The 18,891-nt window shown below is 32.2% G+C and overlaps 1 protein-coding gene across 2 annotated transcripts; it reads right to left on the reverse strand.

The window, feature by feature from the left end:
• Positions 1-1,811: 1,811 nt before the first annotated feature.
• Positions 1,812-18,859, reverse strand: LOC109608256 (ATP-dependent RNA helicase vasa-like). 2 transcript variants are annotated; one of them, XM_049970307.1, is made up of 13 exons: positions 18,731-18,859; positions 15,940-16,037; positions 14,992-15,075; positions 14,778-14,867; positions 14,586-14,699; positions 12,466-12,546; positions 12,278-12,385; positions 10,475-10,555; positions 10,316-10,417; positions 9,864-10,100; positions 9,187-9,809; positions 8,942-9,134; positions 1,812-2,490 (listed from the first exon to the last, which is right to left on the reverse strand). In XM_049970307.1, the coding sequence occupies exons 2-13, from the start codon at positions 16,019-16,021 to the stop codon at positions 1,970-1,972; spliced, it is 2,316 nt and encodes a 771-aa protein (XP_049826264.1). In that variant the 5' UTR covers positions 16,022-16,037; positions 18,731-18,859; the 3' UTR covers positions 1,812-1,969. The 2 variants fall into 2 exon arrangements, with proteins under 2 accessions (XP_049826264.1, XP_049826263.1); XM_049970306.1 differs by having other exon boundaries at positions 12,278-12,388.
• Between the last annotated feature and the right edge of the window lie 32 nt (positions 18,860-18,891).

Consider the following 18,891-nt stretch of genomic DNA (forward strand, 5'->3'; position numbering starts at 1 on the left):
GATGGCGCAAATAAGTAACGGACCGCCGATCCGTCAAGTTTTCGTAACACATTATTGAAAATATTTTGTAAGTACAATTGTTTTTCCTTGCATTGTATATTTAATTGCATTAAGGCTTTTTAGACCAAGTACCTAAAATTTAGAGTAGCGTCACATAACAGGAACCATGTCGATCAATTTACAATACTGTTGGTCAGTGCTGAAAAGTATGTTTTTAACAAACAATCCTGTAACGGGTTACCGATGATAATTCAATCGGTTTACCAAAGTCTTTTTGAAAGACTCGTCACAACAGGTTAAAGGGAGCGATTTAAATTTTACACAAGATATTGATGAGGTTAGACTATACAATTCTTAATCTATAATTAATTTCAATATCACTAACCTTTGTTTTTGTTGAACAGATCTTCTTCAACTAAGGTGATGTATTACACTCAATACTCACACCTTTCACCAAACCGAAATATTAGATAATTTCTACTCACTTTTTTATTGTTCTTTAATTTATAGTTCGGAATTAATTAAAACTCAATTTTAAACAACCTAACTATATTAATAAATATAAGAAAAACAAAAACAAAACAATTAAAAATATAAAAATTGAATGATTTATAATTCGGGTAAATTCTTGAATAGAAAAACTCTTAGTTTGGCAAGAATGTTGAGAAAAGGAACATTTGTTTAGTTCATCTGATTGGTTGAAGTAGGATCGTTGTTGGAGACATTCAGATTCTTAAGGGTCTTAAGTCACCACCTACTTCACCCCCTTCCTAGAATCCGAGTTTATAAAACTCTGGGATTCATTTATTTCGGAAGATTTTATCCGAATTTTTCAAGTGTTAATTTTACTTAATGTTTGTCAAATCAATGGTTTTAATATTCGTTAAGTTCTACCTTTTTGCCAAGTATTTAAACATATTTAAATCATTCAATTTTTATATTTATATCTCTTTTGTTTTTTTTTGTTTTTCTTATATTTATTTGTTAATATAGTTAGGTTGTTTAAAATTGAGTTTTAATTAATTCCGAACTATAAATTAAAAAACAATAAAACAGTGAGTATAAATTATCTAATATTTCGGTTTGGTGAAAGGTGTGAGTATTGAGTGTAATACATTACCTTAGTTGAAGAAGATCTGTTCAACAAAAACAAAGGTTAGTGATATTGAAATTAATTATAGAGTAAGAATTGTATAGTCTAGCCTCATCAATATCTTGTGTAAAAGTTAAATCTCTCCCTTTAACCTGTTGTAACGAGTCTTTCAAAAAGACTTTGGTTATACCGATTGAATTATCATCGGTAACCCGTTACACTTTGAAAAATAACTTTCAGCATCAAAATTAGTGGTACAAATATTTTAGTTACATCATCGATGTGTCAAAATTTTTTGAAAATAAATATATTAATAAAAACTTTTTTTCTTTTAGATATTTTATTTACAATTACATATACAATTTAAAAATTAAAAAAATTAACGGGCACTAAAAATAACAAAGTTGATGACTCAATAAAAACCTGGAATTTTGAACAAAATAAATTAGAAAAGTAATAATAATAATTGTCTTTATTAATTGAATAAATAATTTTAATGTTCAGATCCAGAACTGTATCGTACTCAGGGATTTTCTGGAAGATAGTACTGAATTGTGTAATTTATAAGTGGAATAAGTGACCATTAGTAAAAGGTTGTATGATATGTTGAAGGTCAAAATTAAACCTTTACTTCTAGTATTTAATTTATGTTCACATCTGTTCTAAATTTCACTTAAAATTCTAATCATATGGATAATAGAATTAAGACAAAAATAAATTTCAAATTAAAGAGTAGTTTTTATTTTGAACAAAGGGAAATACACGTCTTACAAAGTTTTCAGTTTTCACAATTTACAAAATTATAATACTTAACACAATTTTATTTTTATAGCAAAACGCTTACACAAAGGTGCTATGTAAAAAATTAATAAAACATTACCATTCATCGGCACATGGATCAAATGCAGCTTTAACGTCAGTACCATAATCGTTGCCTCTGACATCCCTGCCGCTAAATCCATCCGACGATCTGCCGCCATATCCGGCCTTGCGCAGAAACTCCGGAACGATGATCCCGGCCTGTTCCAGAATCTTCGTCAGTGGCCTGGCCAGGCCTGAATCGACGTCCGGATCGTAGAAACTGGTGGCTTTGCCGCAGTTCCCAACACGGCCCGTCCTACCGATGCGGTGAACATATTCGTCTATGCTCTTCGGCAAGTCGTAATTTATCACGTGCTGGATACCTTCGATGTCGAGACCTCGGGCCGCAACGGCGGTCGCAACTAAAATATTTCTTGTGCCCTTTTTGAAGTCCCACAAGGCCTGCTCGCGCTCTCGTTGAAGTCGGTCGCCGTGGATGCTGGTCGATTGTATGTCGCTTTCGCTTAACAAGGCGGCTAGGAAGTCTGTGTTGCGCTTCGTTTCCACAAATACGATGGTTTTTTCTTTGCCTTTGGCTGCAACCAAGGGGGGCAAGTGAGTAGAATCGAATGGAAACAGCTGAATGTACCCGAAGATACACTCGTTTTCTAAAATTGATGTTTTTTATGATGTGGTATGACAATTGGAAATGGCTATTTAACTAGATTTGTTAGAATAGTTTAAAATTTTTGTTTTAGGTAACTTATTTCTTTTATTTTTTAATAAATAAAATCATACTTTATATATATAATTAAAAGTGAGTATTCTAGGTTCCAACTAGATTGGGAAGGTTCGATCAATGGTAATTAGGTAGTTTTATTAAAATATAGTTTTTTTTTATGTGATTTTATTTTATAATTTTATAAAATTCAGCCATGAGTTCTCAACCTCAATCCCTGGTTAGTGTGTCAAAATGTGTTCGTATTATGTTTCAATACATATTATAGTGATGTTCATAATCCTAATTTTAAAAATAAATCGTTTTTTAAGCCACCTGATTTTAAATTAAATTTATTATGGCGTTCAATTTGTCAATTTGTAATATTAATCCTTCTATCAACACATGTTATGTCTGCGAAGACAATTTCTCTCCATCAGACTTCACTATAACAAGAAAAATTCGTCGCCTTAAACCTAAAACAGTTCCTTTGTCATCATTACTTTTTCATTCTCATATTCCTTCCATTTCCAGGCATCTTAACTTTAATGTTTTTGGAAGTTTATTGTCTAATTTGAATTCTAATTCGAATTATTTATTTTTATGTCGTTTGTTATTGTTGTTGAAGAAATTTATTGTGTTGTATTTTCTATTTATTTATTTATTTATTTATTTATTTTTGTTATATATAATATGTAGTATACAGATGTATTTTTTATAATGTACAATAAATAATTTGTAATAAAAATGTTTCAATTCCATAGCTTGTTTTATTTCTCACAATTCACCCTGTAATATACCAATTAATTTGAATTTAAAACTATTCCCGCCAATTTTGTCAAATGTCAAACATAGACGTTAGGAATCGCCGGAAAAGCACGAACTTTTTATCTCGGGATGAGTTAGGGATTTTAATATTTGATTTTATAAATTGGTAATAGAAAATCCCCAAAATTGTCGAGATGAGCAGGGAATATCTAGTGACTTTAGTTAGAGAAAATAATTTACTAGATTTCAGAATAATGTGTCATGGACGCTGTTAGAGCATTTGTCAACATTGGCAACGTCTAATGCGCAACCCCCTCCTTATTACTTACTTTTAAGTCAGCTCGAGAGCAACACACAACGTTCAGATGCTCCGAGCAAAATAAACAGAAAAATCACAAACTTGGCAGTTTTACTAGTCCAGCACATACAAAACATTGGTCCTTCGAGTCGGATCTACGTGTACAAGATCATCAAGAAGCAAGGGCGAAGGAAAACACCTGTTCAACACACAGAAGAATACGTTGGCGATAAGTTCCGTCGTACCGAAAACAGCAATTAGTGTTCAATTGGCAACGGTTTCAGTTGAAATAACCAGTGCAGGCAAGTCAAGTTTGGATTTTGCATCGATTCCAGAAGAATTCCAGCAAAGGGAAGTCTAATCAACAATCATAGCAACATCAAGGTCATTTCAAAAACATACCAGGGTTTCAAGTCAAAAGGGCCTGCATTGCACGTGTCCACAACCATTGGTTTCAAGTCGAAAGGCCTGCGTAACACGTGTCTACAACCACTTGACTCGGTAAGTTTGTTTCCCATCTACTACCTGCATGCACATTTGCCAATATAAAAAATCACATTTGAAAAACAAAACGATCACAATGTCTACTGAAAGCATTAAGAAACTACAATGTAAACGTCGTACAATAAAAGGCAAGCTGACCAGGTTGCAAAATTACATAAACTCTATAGACACCCCAAACATTAATGACGAATTAATAGCACAATTAAGAATTCGTTTGGAAAAACATTCGTGTATATTAGATGAATTTTCTTTCATTTGCATAGAAATAAACTACCTCGAAGATAATGAGGATAGTTCTGAATTGGCGGAGTTTGAAGATTCATTCTATGACGTTACAACAAAAATTACTAGATTAATCAACGATTATCCCATAAATAATCAAACACAATCGAATAGGTCATCATCAGATACAGTCGCGAGCAATCCAATTACAGGTATAAAATTGCCTTCAATAAGTCTACCTTGTTTTAAGGGCCACTATGACGGTTGGCTAGAATTTCGCGATGCATTTAAGTCATTGATACATGCAAATCAATCTTTGTCCGACGTTCAAAAACTTTATTATTTGCGCTCGTGTCTTCAAGGGGATGCTGCTCATATAATCGAGTCCATTGAAATTACCGCATATAATTATGATATTACTTGGCAATTGTTGGAAGGTTTGAAAACAAATCCCTAATAATTCACAATCATATTAAAGCCATTTTCGATCATCCAAATATTACAAAAGAATCTCATATTCTATTGCGAGATCTTTACGATTCTGTGACAAAAAACTTGCGTGCTTTAAAATTTTTAGGCGAATCTACAGATACGTGGGATACGCTTATAATCTATATAATCGCAACCAAAATGGACGATATTACCCGACGCGAATGGGAGATCGTTAACAAGGCACAAATTCCAAACATGGCGGATATGTATAAATTTCTAAAAGGGCGTTGTGAGCTTTTAGAAAAACTTGATCACGAAAGATCTACAAAGCCAAAGAACAAACCATTCAAATCACACGCTTATATAACCACTGAGTCTGCCAAGGTCAGTTGTTATTATTGTAAAAAGGATCATGCAATTTACAACTGTACCAATTTTAAGGGGCTTTCAATAAATGACCGTATTGCAGAAACTAAAAGGCTCAAGCTGTGTCTAAACTGCTTAAGACAGGGACACAACACAAAAACATGCCATTCACGTAGTTGTCGAAAATGTGGCAAAAGGCACAATACCTTGTTACATATTGAGACACATGTTACCAGTGAAACTGTCACTAATACTGAAGTGCCAGTTACCATTTCTAATCATTCAGTGGCAAATGAACACAAGCAAGTCTACTTATCCACGGTTTTAATTCATGTAACTGATGCACAAGGCAACAACCAAGTTCTACGTGCATTACTTGACAACGGATCCCAAAGTTCATTTGTGACTGAAAGGGCTGTTAAAAGGTTAAACTTAGATAAACATAAAACCAATATTAAAATTTCTGGTATTGGTCAAACTGTACCGGAGATTCATCACTTGAGGCGAATATTAGGCAATGATAAGTTTACGTTTGAAGAGTTTTATACGGTAATGTCACAGATTGAAGCAGTTTTAAACTCGCGTTCAATAAGTCCATTATCAACAAATCCAGATGATTTATCTCCGCTAACGCCGGGTCATTTTCTAATTGGCAAATGTTTAACTTCAATTCCCGAACCTGTCCTTTCCCACATTCCTGTCAACCGACTCAATAATTACCAGCGACTGGATCAACTGAAACACCACTTTTGGCAACGTTGGCAAAAAGAGTACGTGTCCGAACTCCAAGCCAGGTTGAAATGGAAACAAGCGGGTAAACACATCCTCAAACCAGGACATCTAGTCATCATTAAGGACGATCAACTGCCCCCTCTACAGTGGCGTATGGGACGCATTCTTGAGTTACATCCTGGTGAAGATGGAGAAGTGCGTGTAGTGAGTGTAAAAGGCAGAACCGGTGTGCTAAAACGAGCAATTTCGAAAGTGTGTGCGCTGCCTTGTGATTGACTTTTCTATTATGACTCCTATTCTGATTTCCAATGTATTAATTATATTATTTGTCTATTGAAAATTGTATTTTCAAGGCGGGCGGCATGTTAGAGCATTTGTCAACATTGGCAACATCTAATGCGCAACCCCCTCCTTTTTACTTACTTTTAAGTCAGCTCGAGAGCAACACACAACGTTCAGATGCTCCGAGCAAAATAAACAGAAAAATCACAAACTTGGCAGTTTTACTAGTCCAGCACATAAAAAACAGACGCTATAACTTGGAAGATTTTAGGTTATAGAAGACGGTGAGATGATGTTTTTGCTTTAAGAAAATATATTTCTGGCAAGAAATCACCAACTTACCTAATTTAATTGTTTGTGTTTGTTATTTTATATTATTTTATAAACCGTAAAGTTAATATGTTCGTTTGTTTTCATCAATTGAATTTGAAGTACAGATTGATTTGCATTAATTCATTTCATGCTTCCTGCTTAGTTATTGCAAAATACAGAAAGTTACTTTTACAGTAGTTATATTGGTTATAATTATTATATTATAGTTTTAGTTTGGATGAGTGTCGAAGTGATATGATGATTATTATGATATATATTATTATAAAATTTATATTATATTATATTTATACAGTATCAAAAATGATGAACGTGTCTACTCGCGTATTGAGACGGAACATCAATACCCCTTTGTAAACAAAAAAGAAAGATATACATGCAATTATGTGAGCGGGCCGGACTGTCTGGAGGGGATTATTTGGTTTTGATATACTTAACCTACGCATATGGAGAGTTACTAAATGCATTCGCAAAGATTAATTTACACTGTGCGCAAGCGCGCACTAGCACGGCGCATCGTCTCTGAGAGTGGGGATTCCTACTACCGGGCAAAATTTTTCTTGTCGTGCATCCATCTCTTACAATATCCAGTCACGAAGAGCAATTTTGGCACTGTATATAATTTTAATTTGATTGTTTTTATCATGAATATATAATAAAATTATACAATATATATATATATATATATATATATATATATATATATATATATATATATATATATATATATATATCAGAAAAACCAAATATATATAACCATTTAATATAAATTTTAAATAGAAAATGACAGATGGATAAAAAAGATATCTGTAGTCTATGAGAATTGGCAACACCGCGTTCAAAATAGCAACATCGCTGCATCCCGAGATCGTGCCCAGTAATGTTGATGATTGACGTTCGGAATCGTCGAAAAGGCACGACCTTTATGTCTGGGGTTGTAGGGAATTTTAATGTTTAATTTTATAAATTGGTAATGGAAATTCCCCAAAAATTTCCAAGATGTATAGGGAATATTTAGTGATTTTAGTTAGAGGAAATAATTTACTAGAATTTAGAATGGCGAAAATTCAGTAGTTTTTATGTTAGAGAAGAGTGCGTGGTCGAGGAATGTTAGTACTTTAAGAAAGTATATTTCTGGTAAGAATCTTTTTATATACCAGTATACATAATTTAATTGTTTGTATTTGTTATTGTATATGATTTTTCATAGCGTGTTAGAATTTTGTTTATTTAAATTGTTCAATCATTGAATTTAATGTAAAATTTTTCTTAATTCATTTTATTTTTGCTAGTTAATTATTATTTTTGCCAAATTTCATAAAGTTCTTATACAGCAGTTGTAATAATTATATTACGGTTTTAGGTTGGATGACCTCTTGAAGAGATGTGTCTTTAAAGATCCCCAGTGTAAAAAACACTTTCAGGTATATATATTATAATATAATATAATAAATTTTGTAATGGATTTTTCTCAGCAATTTCTAGTTTTTGGCTATAATAGTAAACATTATAGTTATTCTAAATGTTCTAACAAATATCTTATTAATGTTAAAAATTTGAATTTTAAGAATAAGTCTTTTTTCTGTTCCACTTGTTCAAGAAATTTCTACAGTTCTTTCTGCTTCTATTAGTATTAATAATGTTCAAGTAACCAAAATTCCTAGTTTTAGTTTTTGCCCTTCGGAATTTAATAATTTAAATAATATAATAAATAAAAAACATGATCCATTCCAATGTTTTGTTAAAAAGTTCTGATACTCTCCCAATTTCAAATGTTTCTACAGTTCCTATTTTTCATTCCAATTCTAGTACCTCTCAAATGATAAAAATACAAATATTGATATTTGAAGAAAGGTAAATTCATACAAAAAATATAATTTTTATTATTTTTGTAGTTCTAGTCTGTAGCATGGAGACAGGTAAAGGGGTTATTGGTAAACAAAGAAGAAGTTAAAAGGAACTTTGAAAAAGGAACCTATAGCGACTCACATATCGGGACTGTCTAGGAGAATTTTAATGACGACATTGTAATTTAAGAGACAGTGGTGACAATTATCTTTTTCTTTTGGACACATATTTTTCTTTGGCACAAATATTATATAAAATTTTCTTTTAATGAGAGTAAATAATTTTGAATATTGAAACTAATAATACATGTTAAGCCTTTCTAATTTTGAAATCAACACAAGATTTTTACCATTTATAAATTAATTAGCAACACACTGTGGTACTAAAACAGATTTGTTAAGGTTTGGTCTTTTGACTAAAAATAATTATTTAACTGTAACTAATTTCTGATAAAAAAGTATAATAACAGTATATAATATATTACTTTAACTCTGTCCAAATAAGTAATGAGTTGACTAAGATAGAAAATTAAGTACACGTAACTCACATTTTTGAAGCATTTCTATCAACATTTCTCTCTTGTTGTACTTTGATACCATGTGGAAGTACTGTTCCACATCACTTGAGGCACTCCCCACGATGCCAACAGCCACAAATATATAATTGTATAAAAATTTTCCTGCCAAAACTTGAACCTCTTCAGGAAACGTAGCGGAAAACATCAACGTCTGTCTTACACCCTAGAATCAATTTCAATTAAACCAATGATGGAGAAAGCTAACAGTATTTTACCGTAGCTGGCATAGTCTCGTGGCCAAGCATCTGCTCAACTGCTGAAATAAATCCCATATCTAGCATGCGATCCGCCTCATCCAGAACAAAACAATTGCAAGAAGCAAAAGAGATGGTGTTACGCGAAAGAAAATCAATCAGACGACCAGGAGTTGTCACCAGAATGTGGCAACCTCGAGAAACTTGACTAGTCTGATGAAATACTGATGTGCCGCCATAGCACATTACGACCTTAACAATTGTGTGGTAAGCAAATTTTCGGGCTTGTTCGTAAATTTGTATGGCAAGTTCTCTGGTTGGAGAGATAATTACCACAATGGGATGTGCTGTGCCATTTTCAGTGATAGGTGGAGATTGATATTCCATTAGTTTGTTAATTATGGGAAGTAGAAACGCGGCGGTTTTTCCTGAGCCAGTTTGGGCACAGCCCAACAAATCTCTCCCGTTTGCAATTATGGGTATTGCATGTTTTTGTATAGGCGTTGGTGTGGTGTAACCAGACCTTTTCACGTTATCACATAACAGTTGTCTAAGTTGGGATGCTTCAAATGAAGCAATCGGCCTGGGCACATTCTGTCCCGACACATTTACTTCAACGTCAGTCAGTTTAATAAAATTCACACCTAGAAAAATGTCACATGCCACAATGTAATTAAAATTAATTTGACTTTATTTACCCGAAGTGATGGTGGTTGTGAAGAGATCATCCTCTCCGACCCGTTCTAGGGGCACATAAATCTCCCGTGGTTTCTCCGGACCGACATCATTTGTGTCAATATCAGTGCGACCTCTTCTGTTGGAGTCACCCATGTCGCGACAACGCCTTCCCCTATCATCTTCACCCCAAGCACCGTCGCTTCTTTCACCCCAGCTGTCGTCCACTCCGCTGCCACTTCGGGTTTGATTGTTGTGACCTATTAAAGTTTTGGAAAAATAAAATCATGTTGCTAAAAGAAAATATTAATGTTTGGTGACCACTGTCCCAAATGAATATTACTGACAGTGTAGGTAACCTTATTAATTTTTATTTTGTTTATTTTTAGTTTTAATTATTTTCACTAATAGAAAATATGAGAATTACAGTATTGACTTTATGGACACAAATTGTACAGAAAAAAAACTATTTTACCTCCTGTACTGCCTCTTGCGCCTTCCTCGCCATTTTCATCCCACGTTTCATCATTATTAAATCTGTTCACACCGCCTCGACTATAACCACGGCGCCTTCGGTCTATAAAAACAGCTTTATTTATAGAATTTGTTTTAAACAATTAATAATTTTATTTACTTCCTGTGCCTTTGCCACTGTTTCCCCATTCAGTGGTATCCCTATTTCTCTTATAGTTGTCTCCACTTTCCCAGTTGTCATCTTGAAATTACAATTTAGTTAATGTACTATTACTTAGGTTAATTTGAAACCAAAAATGAAATATATTTCAAAACTATTTTGGGTTTAAAACAAACAATAGAAAACAAACAAAATTTTATCCTTGATATTGGCAATACATATTACTTAAATTTTTAAAAATAGTAAAATTACCCATTAAAACATTCTTTTTGTTTCAAATTTATTCTAAGGATTCTTAAGAATGTTTGAAGATATAAGGATAATCATGGGGGGGGGCAAGTGAATAGGATGGAAAGGAAACAGCCGAATGTTCCCGAAGTTACACTCGTTTTCTAAATTTGATATGTTGTTTATAATGTTGGTATGACAATTGATAATGTCTATTTAACTACATTTGTTCGTTAATTTTTTGACCAATAGCAATGCAGCATTTAAATATGGCGCGGGCTTCTATCCGAAGATGTCGGGAGGATGGAATGGAACTAATTGAATTGTAATTCAATATATATATATATATATATATATATATATATATATATATATATATATATATTATTAAAAATGGGTATTCTAGGTTCCAACTAGATTGGGAAGGTTCGATCAATTTGAATTAGGTAGTTTTATTAAAATATAGAATTTTTTTCTGTGATTTTATTTTAAAATTTTATAAAATTCAGCCATGAGTTCTCAGCCTCAATCTCTGTCTGGTTACTGTGTCAAAATAATCCTAATTTTAAAAATAATTCGATTTTTAAGCCACCTTCCAATTCTAAATTAAATTTAGTATGGCGTTCAATTTATCAATTTGTAATATTAATCCTTCTATCATGACATGTCATGTCTGTGAAGACCATTTCTCTCCATCAGATTTCACTATAACAAAAAAAATTCGTCGCCTTAAACCTAAAACAGTTCCTTTGCCACCATTACTTTTTCATTCTCATATTCCTTCCACTTCCAGAAATCTTAATTGTAATGTTTTTGAAAATTTATTGTCTAATTTGAATTATAATTCGAATTATTTATTTTTATGTTGTTTGTTATTGTTGTTGAAAAAATTTATTGTGTTGTATTTAAAGTTATTTATTTATTTTTTTTATATATAATATGTAGTATACATAAGACTGATGTATTTTTTATAAAACATTTATATTACATTATATAACAATAAATAATTTGTAATAAAAATGTTTTAATTCCATAGCTTGTTTTATTTTTCACAATTCACCCTATAATATACCAATTAATTTGAATTTGAAACTATTCCGGCAATTTTGTCAAATGTCAAATGCAGAAAACTAAAAAGGATATTTCTCATTTTTAGTAAGAGGTTGGTACTCCTTGGGTGTTCTGTGAGAATAATTATATTTATTTTTATATGTGTAAGACTTCAAAAAGTAATGAATAATTTCAATTTAATTTTTATTAGACCTTGAATATTTATGTATATCTTTTCTCTGTAGTTTTATTGTGTTTAATTAGTAATAAGTAATAGTAAAAATGATAAAATAATTGATTTTATTGCAATGTATTATTTTTCTATCGTAAATGTTTAAATTTCATATTTTTCAAAATTGATGCAAAGTGAAAATTATTTAAGTTACTTATGCATTAATGTTAAAATAATTAGTTATATTTATATTTTTCTTCGGTTCCATAAAACCATTCATTAAAATTGAATAATGATTCATTGTAAAGTAACACCACAAACGTTATCTTAATACGTTATCAAAACTATTTTACCTTCTCTTTCGCCTCTTTCGCCTTCTTGGTCATTTTCTCCCCATCCTTTGTTACTGTTATTAAATTTTTGGTGACTGTCAACATCTCGACCAAAACATCGTCCTCTTCCTACTTTGAAAACAAATTAATTTATAGAATTTGTTTTAATTAATGTCAGATGATTTTAATAATGTAATATGTTTGTTTACCTCTTCTGTCTGTACCGCTGCTATTCCTTTCAACATTTCCTCTATTTCCTTTATTATTGTCGCCATTTTCCCACATGTCATCTGCAAATTACAATTTAGTATAACTCATCAACTTTTTCTTCAATACAATTAGATAAGTTACATTTGTTCATTATATATTTTTCCTCATCAGATCAAATTTATTAATACGTAATTTGCGTAATTTATATTTGCTATTATTTTTAACATTTTATTATTCTTACTAATATAAATATCGTTTATATATTAATTTATAATCAAAAAATGTGACATAAATAAATATTACAAATATCGAACCATTAGAAGCTTAAAATTTCAGGTCATGAAATATTTCACTAAACTACTAATGCTAATAATTATCTTTAAAAATACTATAACTTTTATATTTTTATTAATGTATATTCAAGTAATGTTTAATCATTCATTAATTATTTTCTTTAATAGAAAGTAAGAGAATTATATTAATGAATTTATGGACGGTGTAATAAGTAGTTAAACTTTTTCCTAATACTAATACACAAATAGTACAGGAGGAAAAAGTAATACTGATTTATTTCAAACAGCAAAAAAAACTTTTACTACTTTGGCTATTTTAAAACCAAATATGAAATATATTTCATATATTAGATATAACACATCATTCAATAAGTCCTGAGACTAACCCAGAAATGGTCCTAGTAGTACCAAACTGGCCACGTTTCTCTAGAGTACAAACCTTTACATGAAACGTGTAAAAATTTCACGTCGATCTGACCACAAACAGCAGAGTTATCGACGTTAGAGTAAAGTCACTTTGTAATTTGTTTGAAAAATGGAGAAAAGCTAGTTTCGCATGTTGATAAAACATTGTTTTCTAATGGGTAAAAACACCGTAGAAGCCCAGCAATGGCTTGAAAAACATTACCCGGACTCCTCTCCATCCAAACCAACTATTTGTCGGTGGTATGCTGAGTTTAAACGTGGTCGTACGGACACAAAAAATGCGAAACGTTGGGGTAGGCCATTGGAAGCCGTTACACCGGAAAATCTGAGTGAAGTGTTAAAAATCATAATAAAAAATCGCAAAGTGAAGGTTCGTGAGATTGCAGAAATGACACAGATATCAGCTGGAAACGTATTTATAATCCTTCATGAAAAATTGAGCATAAAAAAATGTTTCTTCCAAGTGGGTGCCGCAATTGCTTTCAGTGGAACAAAACAGCAAACCACAAGTCCATGAAAACAAAGACAAAATTGAACGAGTTGGGCTTTGATTTGTTTCCTCACCCCCCGTATTCGCCAGATTTAGCCCCCCAGCGACTACTGGCTCTTTGCTGATCTCAAAAAAATGCTCCAGGGAAAAAAATTTGGCTCGAATGAAGAGGTAATTGCAGAAACTGAATCCTATTTTGAAGCAAAAAATAAATCTTTTTTTAAGCATGGTATAGAAATGTTGGAAAGGAGTTGGAACGATTGTATCACTCTAAAAGGAGATTATATTGATGAATAAAAATGACTTATTGAACGATGTGTTATATTACATATACAAAAAAATGAATTAGTCCATAATACTTAACAATTCATCATTCATCAACATCAACAAACTAATAACTAAACAATAGGTAATTCATTATTAATTTGATTTTTTACTTGATGTTGCACAATACGTATTATTTAAATAGTTAATTAACAACAGTAAAATTGCCTGTTAAAGCATTGTTATTGTTAAGTTTTTTTTTAAGGATTATTAAGAATGATTAAAGATATAAGGATGACTATATTTATTTTCATATTTGTAAAACTTGTTTGAAGGGTAATAATTTCAATTTAATATTCATTGGGTCTTAAATATGTATGTATATACTTTCTCTGTGGTTTTATTATGTTTTATTAGTAATAAATAACAGTAAAAATGATTAATCAATTGATTTTATTGTATTATATTATTTATACTATGTTTAAATTTTATATTTTTCTTGATTAATGTAAAGTGAAAATTATGTATTACGCTAAAATAATTATATATATAATGTTCCATGACACTAAAACCAATGAAAATCGAATAATTATTCGTTGTAAAACACCACAAACGTTAACATAATACATTATCAAAACGATTTTACCTCCTCTATCGCCTAATGCGCCTTCCTGGTGATTTTCTCCCCATCTATTGTTAATGTTGTTAGGTTTGTGACGACTGTCAACATCTCGACCAAATCCTCGTCGTCCTCTTCCAACTTTGAACACAAATTAATTTATAGAATTTGTTTTAAACCATGTCAGATGTATTTTAATAATATAATCATTTTGTTTACCTCTTCTCTCTTTGACATTGGTACCCCATTCAACATTTCGTCTATATCCATTATTATCATAATTATTGTCGCCACTTTCCCATTTGACATCTAAAAATTATAATTTAGTTAAAGTTTATTTCATAAATTAACAATTAATGTACAATGATACTATAGGTTACTTTACTTTAATTTTAAGTGTTTTTAATTTTAATAACGTAATAATTTTGTTTACCTCTAAAGTCTCTACCGCTACTACTTCTTTCAACATTTCCTCTATTTCCATTATTATTATTGTCGCCACTTCCCCACTTGTCATCTACAAATTACAATTTAATTAAAGTATTTTATATTAGTATTTATTTTTTTATTATAAACTAGCTGTACTCGCGACTTCGTTCGATAGCGTGTTGAATACGATCGTTTTCTAGACGGTGATCTCGAGATTCCAAAGATTCTTGAGCCCTTAACAATGAATGACGCGTTCTATCTAATTGTAATCGTTCATTCCTCTCAGAACTACTCTCATTCGACCTAGACATGGACATCCGTAATCTACAATTTGTAAGACGACTTTCCCTATCTTGTTCAGATTCATTTTCACGTCGCAATCTTTGGCTTTTGGCCTTTCTCATGTTTTTAGAGAGATTTCACTTCCTTTTAGGCATAACTAAATATTTGAAAAAAAAACAACTATCTAAGTTACTAACTAAATAAAATAACCTATAAATAATTTATGAATTTCAATGTAAATCAGAATATTGAACACAAATGTACTTAATTTATAATTATTTATAATTATTACTTAAAAGTAAAAATGTAACAAAATATTTTGAATTAAGATAAGATAAGATAAGAAGAACGGATCGGTGGAATTATAAAAGATACCCCATCAATCAAATCAAACTATCAATCAATCGTTGGTGGGAGAAATGGTGGGAAACGCCCGACGAGAGGGCCTAGTGGTGGAATGCGCGTGAGCTGCGCATGAGCTGCGCGTGGTACTAGACAGTACTTGGACATGAATAAAAATAATATCAGAACAATAAGAACCTATAACAAGAAACATAATGTAGTTAATAGTGGTGAATTAATTCGATATAGTAAGTTTGGTGCGATTTTCCTGACCGTGTAGTCCTGAAGTTCCTTATATTGGAATCATCAGCATCCTTCGGCTTATTACCGTAAGTTGGTCCAGTAAACCTTGTGCCACCTTCAACAGGATGAAACTCTGAAGGCGGGTCGCCATCCCAGTCCTCGCTCATATTGACTCAGTCAAATCTGAAATTGTGGGGGAATAAAATTAGCAGGCTTCGAGAAATCAAAAAAAGTCCCTTCCGTCTTTCCTTTCAATTGTTGGTAAGTGTGACATGAATCAAAAGATGAATGAACGAGCATCGCAGGCTCGGCTTGTCTGAACTTGTTGACCCGTTCCGACCGGAGGTTTGTTGGTAAATTTTATGTAAATTTTGGTATGTGACAGGTCGTTGTTTGAGCAATGGGGGGAGTCTATACTGAGAAATAAGAGTAGCAGCTGGACGGTTAAATGTAATGACCAACCCTATCTTTAGAATTTACAAATGGATGAAGAAATGGCCACGAGAACAACTAAAATAATTAGGAAACCTCGTTGTGTGTGATACGAAAATAATTACGAAATGTAGTAGTACATCATTCTGATTGAGTAGGACTTAATATTGACTAACCAAATTAAATAAAATTAATTATTGTTCATCGAATAAGAAACGATATAAGTCTGAACAACAGATGATTTCACATAATAATTTAAAAATAGTCAACTAAAATTATGACACAATACCATAAATAAATTAATAAAATAATTATATGACTAAAAACACAACACACAGAAAAATGGTTTTAGTTCACATTGTTTCTGACAAAAGAAACAACATGGCGGACAAAATTAACAAAGACGTGCAAATTTGACATAATATTAAAAATGATCAGAAAAATTCATAATTAAAGAAAGAGAAAAAGAGAAAAACTCGGCATTTAACAAATAAAACAAATTCTGATATAATTACAATGGCAAAAATTTAACAAGAAATATAATTAATATAAATTTTTATAACAAAAATTTATTTACCGTTGTAGACACGTCTGATCTGTTCAACAGTTGAAAACAAAAAGATCGAATCGTACTCATAGGGGGAGGGAGTTAGTGAACAGGACCAAATGTTACCAAACTTACATTCGTTTTGTAAAATTGATATGTGGAGGGGCAACAGACAATCATAGACATTGGGCATCGTGGAAAAGGCACGACCTTTGCCTGTTTTGGGGTTCAGACTGGTGACAAATTAATTTTTTTTAATTTTAGCCCCCTGTCAACTGGGTCCGGAAGAACAAGTCCAATCTGAGGAAGGTCCAAGGACCTTCCTGGGTGAGGATTGGACTTGCAGTTAGATCCGTTGGCTTCCCACCACCACTGGCTTGTGGAGCGGTACTGCCCGATGATGATGTTGATACGTAGCCCCATGGGAGGACAAGTAAATAGAACCAAATTGAAACAGCCGAATGTTCCCGAAGTTACACTGGTTTTCTAAAATTGATATGTTGTTTGAAATGGTGTGTCACAGAGAGCACCCAAGAAGTACCAACCTCCTACTAAAAATGGGACAACACTGAATGAAAAATTGATTTTAGTGTTTAATTTATTCAGTCATCTTAATATTTTAGTGTATTTGACATTTGTCAAAAATGGCGTGAATAATTTCAAATTCAAATTAATTTGAATATATTTACTAGGTGTTCTGAGTATTATCAGAAATAAAACAAACACCAATGTCCAAGAACTTCGTTGGTGTTGATATTAGGAATCTCTCATTGGTTAGTGGCACGTTTCAGCTCCCCTATCATTGAAACAATTATACTTATGTATTCATAAGTGAGACCCTGCTTCACCTGCCTCATCTGGGTATCCGCTATTGACCACCATCATTAGTATCATTATATTAGAGTATATCAAGTACTGTTAAAAGTTTTCAATATATACAAGCATGCTGATTTATGATGATACGTAATTTTGGTCTAATTAGTCCCATGTATCAATCGCCGCTAACTTGAAACTCTTGTAAAGTTATTTTCCTCTTGAACATATCCGAAACATACTCAACAGGATTAAGGTCAGGAAAATTAGAAGGTTAATACATTTTTGTAATGTTCTCAGTTTGTAGGAAATCGTCTACCTGCCTTGTTCGATGGGGAGGTGTACTGTCGTTCATAAAAATAAATTATGAACCAACATCACTCCACCATAACCTCATCACTTCCCCGAGGATGGATCCACCTTGTCGTGGTCCTGGGGCTCACTACCAATCCATTCTCAGGAAGATCTCCGATCTTTCTCGATTGGTCTTGTTCTTTCTGAACCATTTGACAGGGAGCTGATGTCTTTGCCTTCCTTGCGTTTTCTGGTTCAGGTAACCTATGTATGCCTCGGAAACAGTTTGAAAAGCTTTTGACCCGTCTGAGACTTACTGTCTCTATTGTTCAAGATGTCTTTCAGGATTCAGATGGATCAAACTTTTCGTACTTTATACGTCTTGTCTTTACTACATGAGTTTTTTTGTGTCTGACATTTAATCACGATCTCCGGATCGGTATCCGGAGAGGGATTTTAGTCTTTTATAAAATTTTCCCCTTTATCCCAAAATAAAAATCAGGATTGATCCACCTTATCGTGGTCCTGGTACTCAGTACCTTAAGATTAGATCTACCCTATTTAGGTACTCGGTGAATACGCAAAATAATATACCTATACCTTTTTCTTTTTATCTTTAACAATATTAAAATTCTAAATATCTTCTACCCCATTTAAAAAAATACTTGTAATTACGTACCTTGAAATCAGGAACGCATTAAAACGTTAAGGGCCGCAACGTTGGAGGTATAAAAAATGTGCAACCATAAAGTAATTACTCTAAAGTAAGGGATCTAAAACTTGTAATTACCTTAAATGTAATGTCTATGAAAGCACGAACCACTGAATTCAACACTGATCTAATCGATGCGTAAAATTGTATACGGCTTATTATTATTATCTTTGTTGCCTAACTACCTAAAATAACAACTGCCACCTATATACTTTTCTTAATTTGTATTTATCCCGATG

The sequence above is a fragment of the Aethina tumida genome, chromosome 8, assembly GCF_024364675.1.
Source record: "Aethina tumida isolate Nest 87 chromosome 8, icAetTumi1.1, whole genome shotgun sequence".
NCBI classification, from domain to species: Eukaryota; Metazoa; Arthropoda; class Insecta; order Coleoptera; family Nitidulidae; genus Aethina; species Aethina tumida.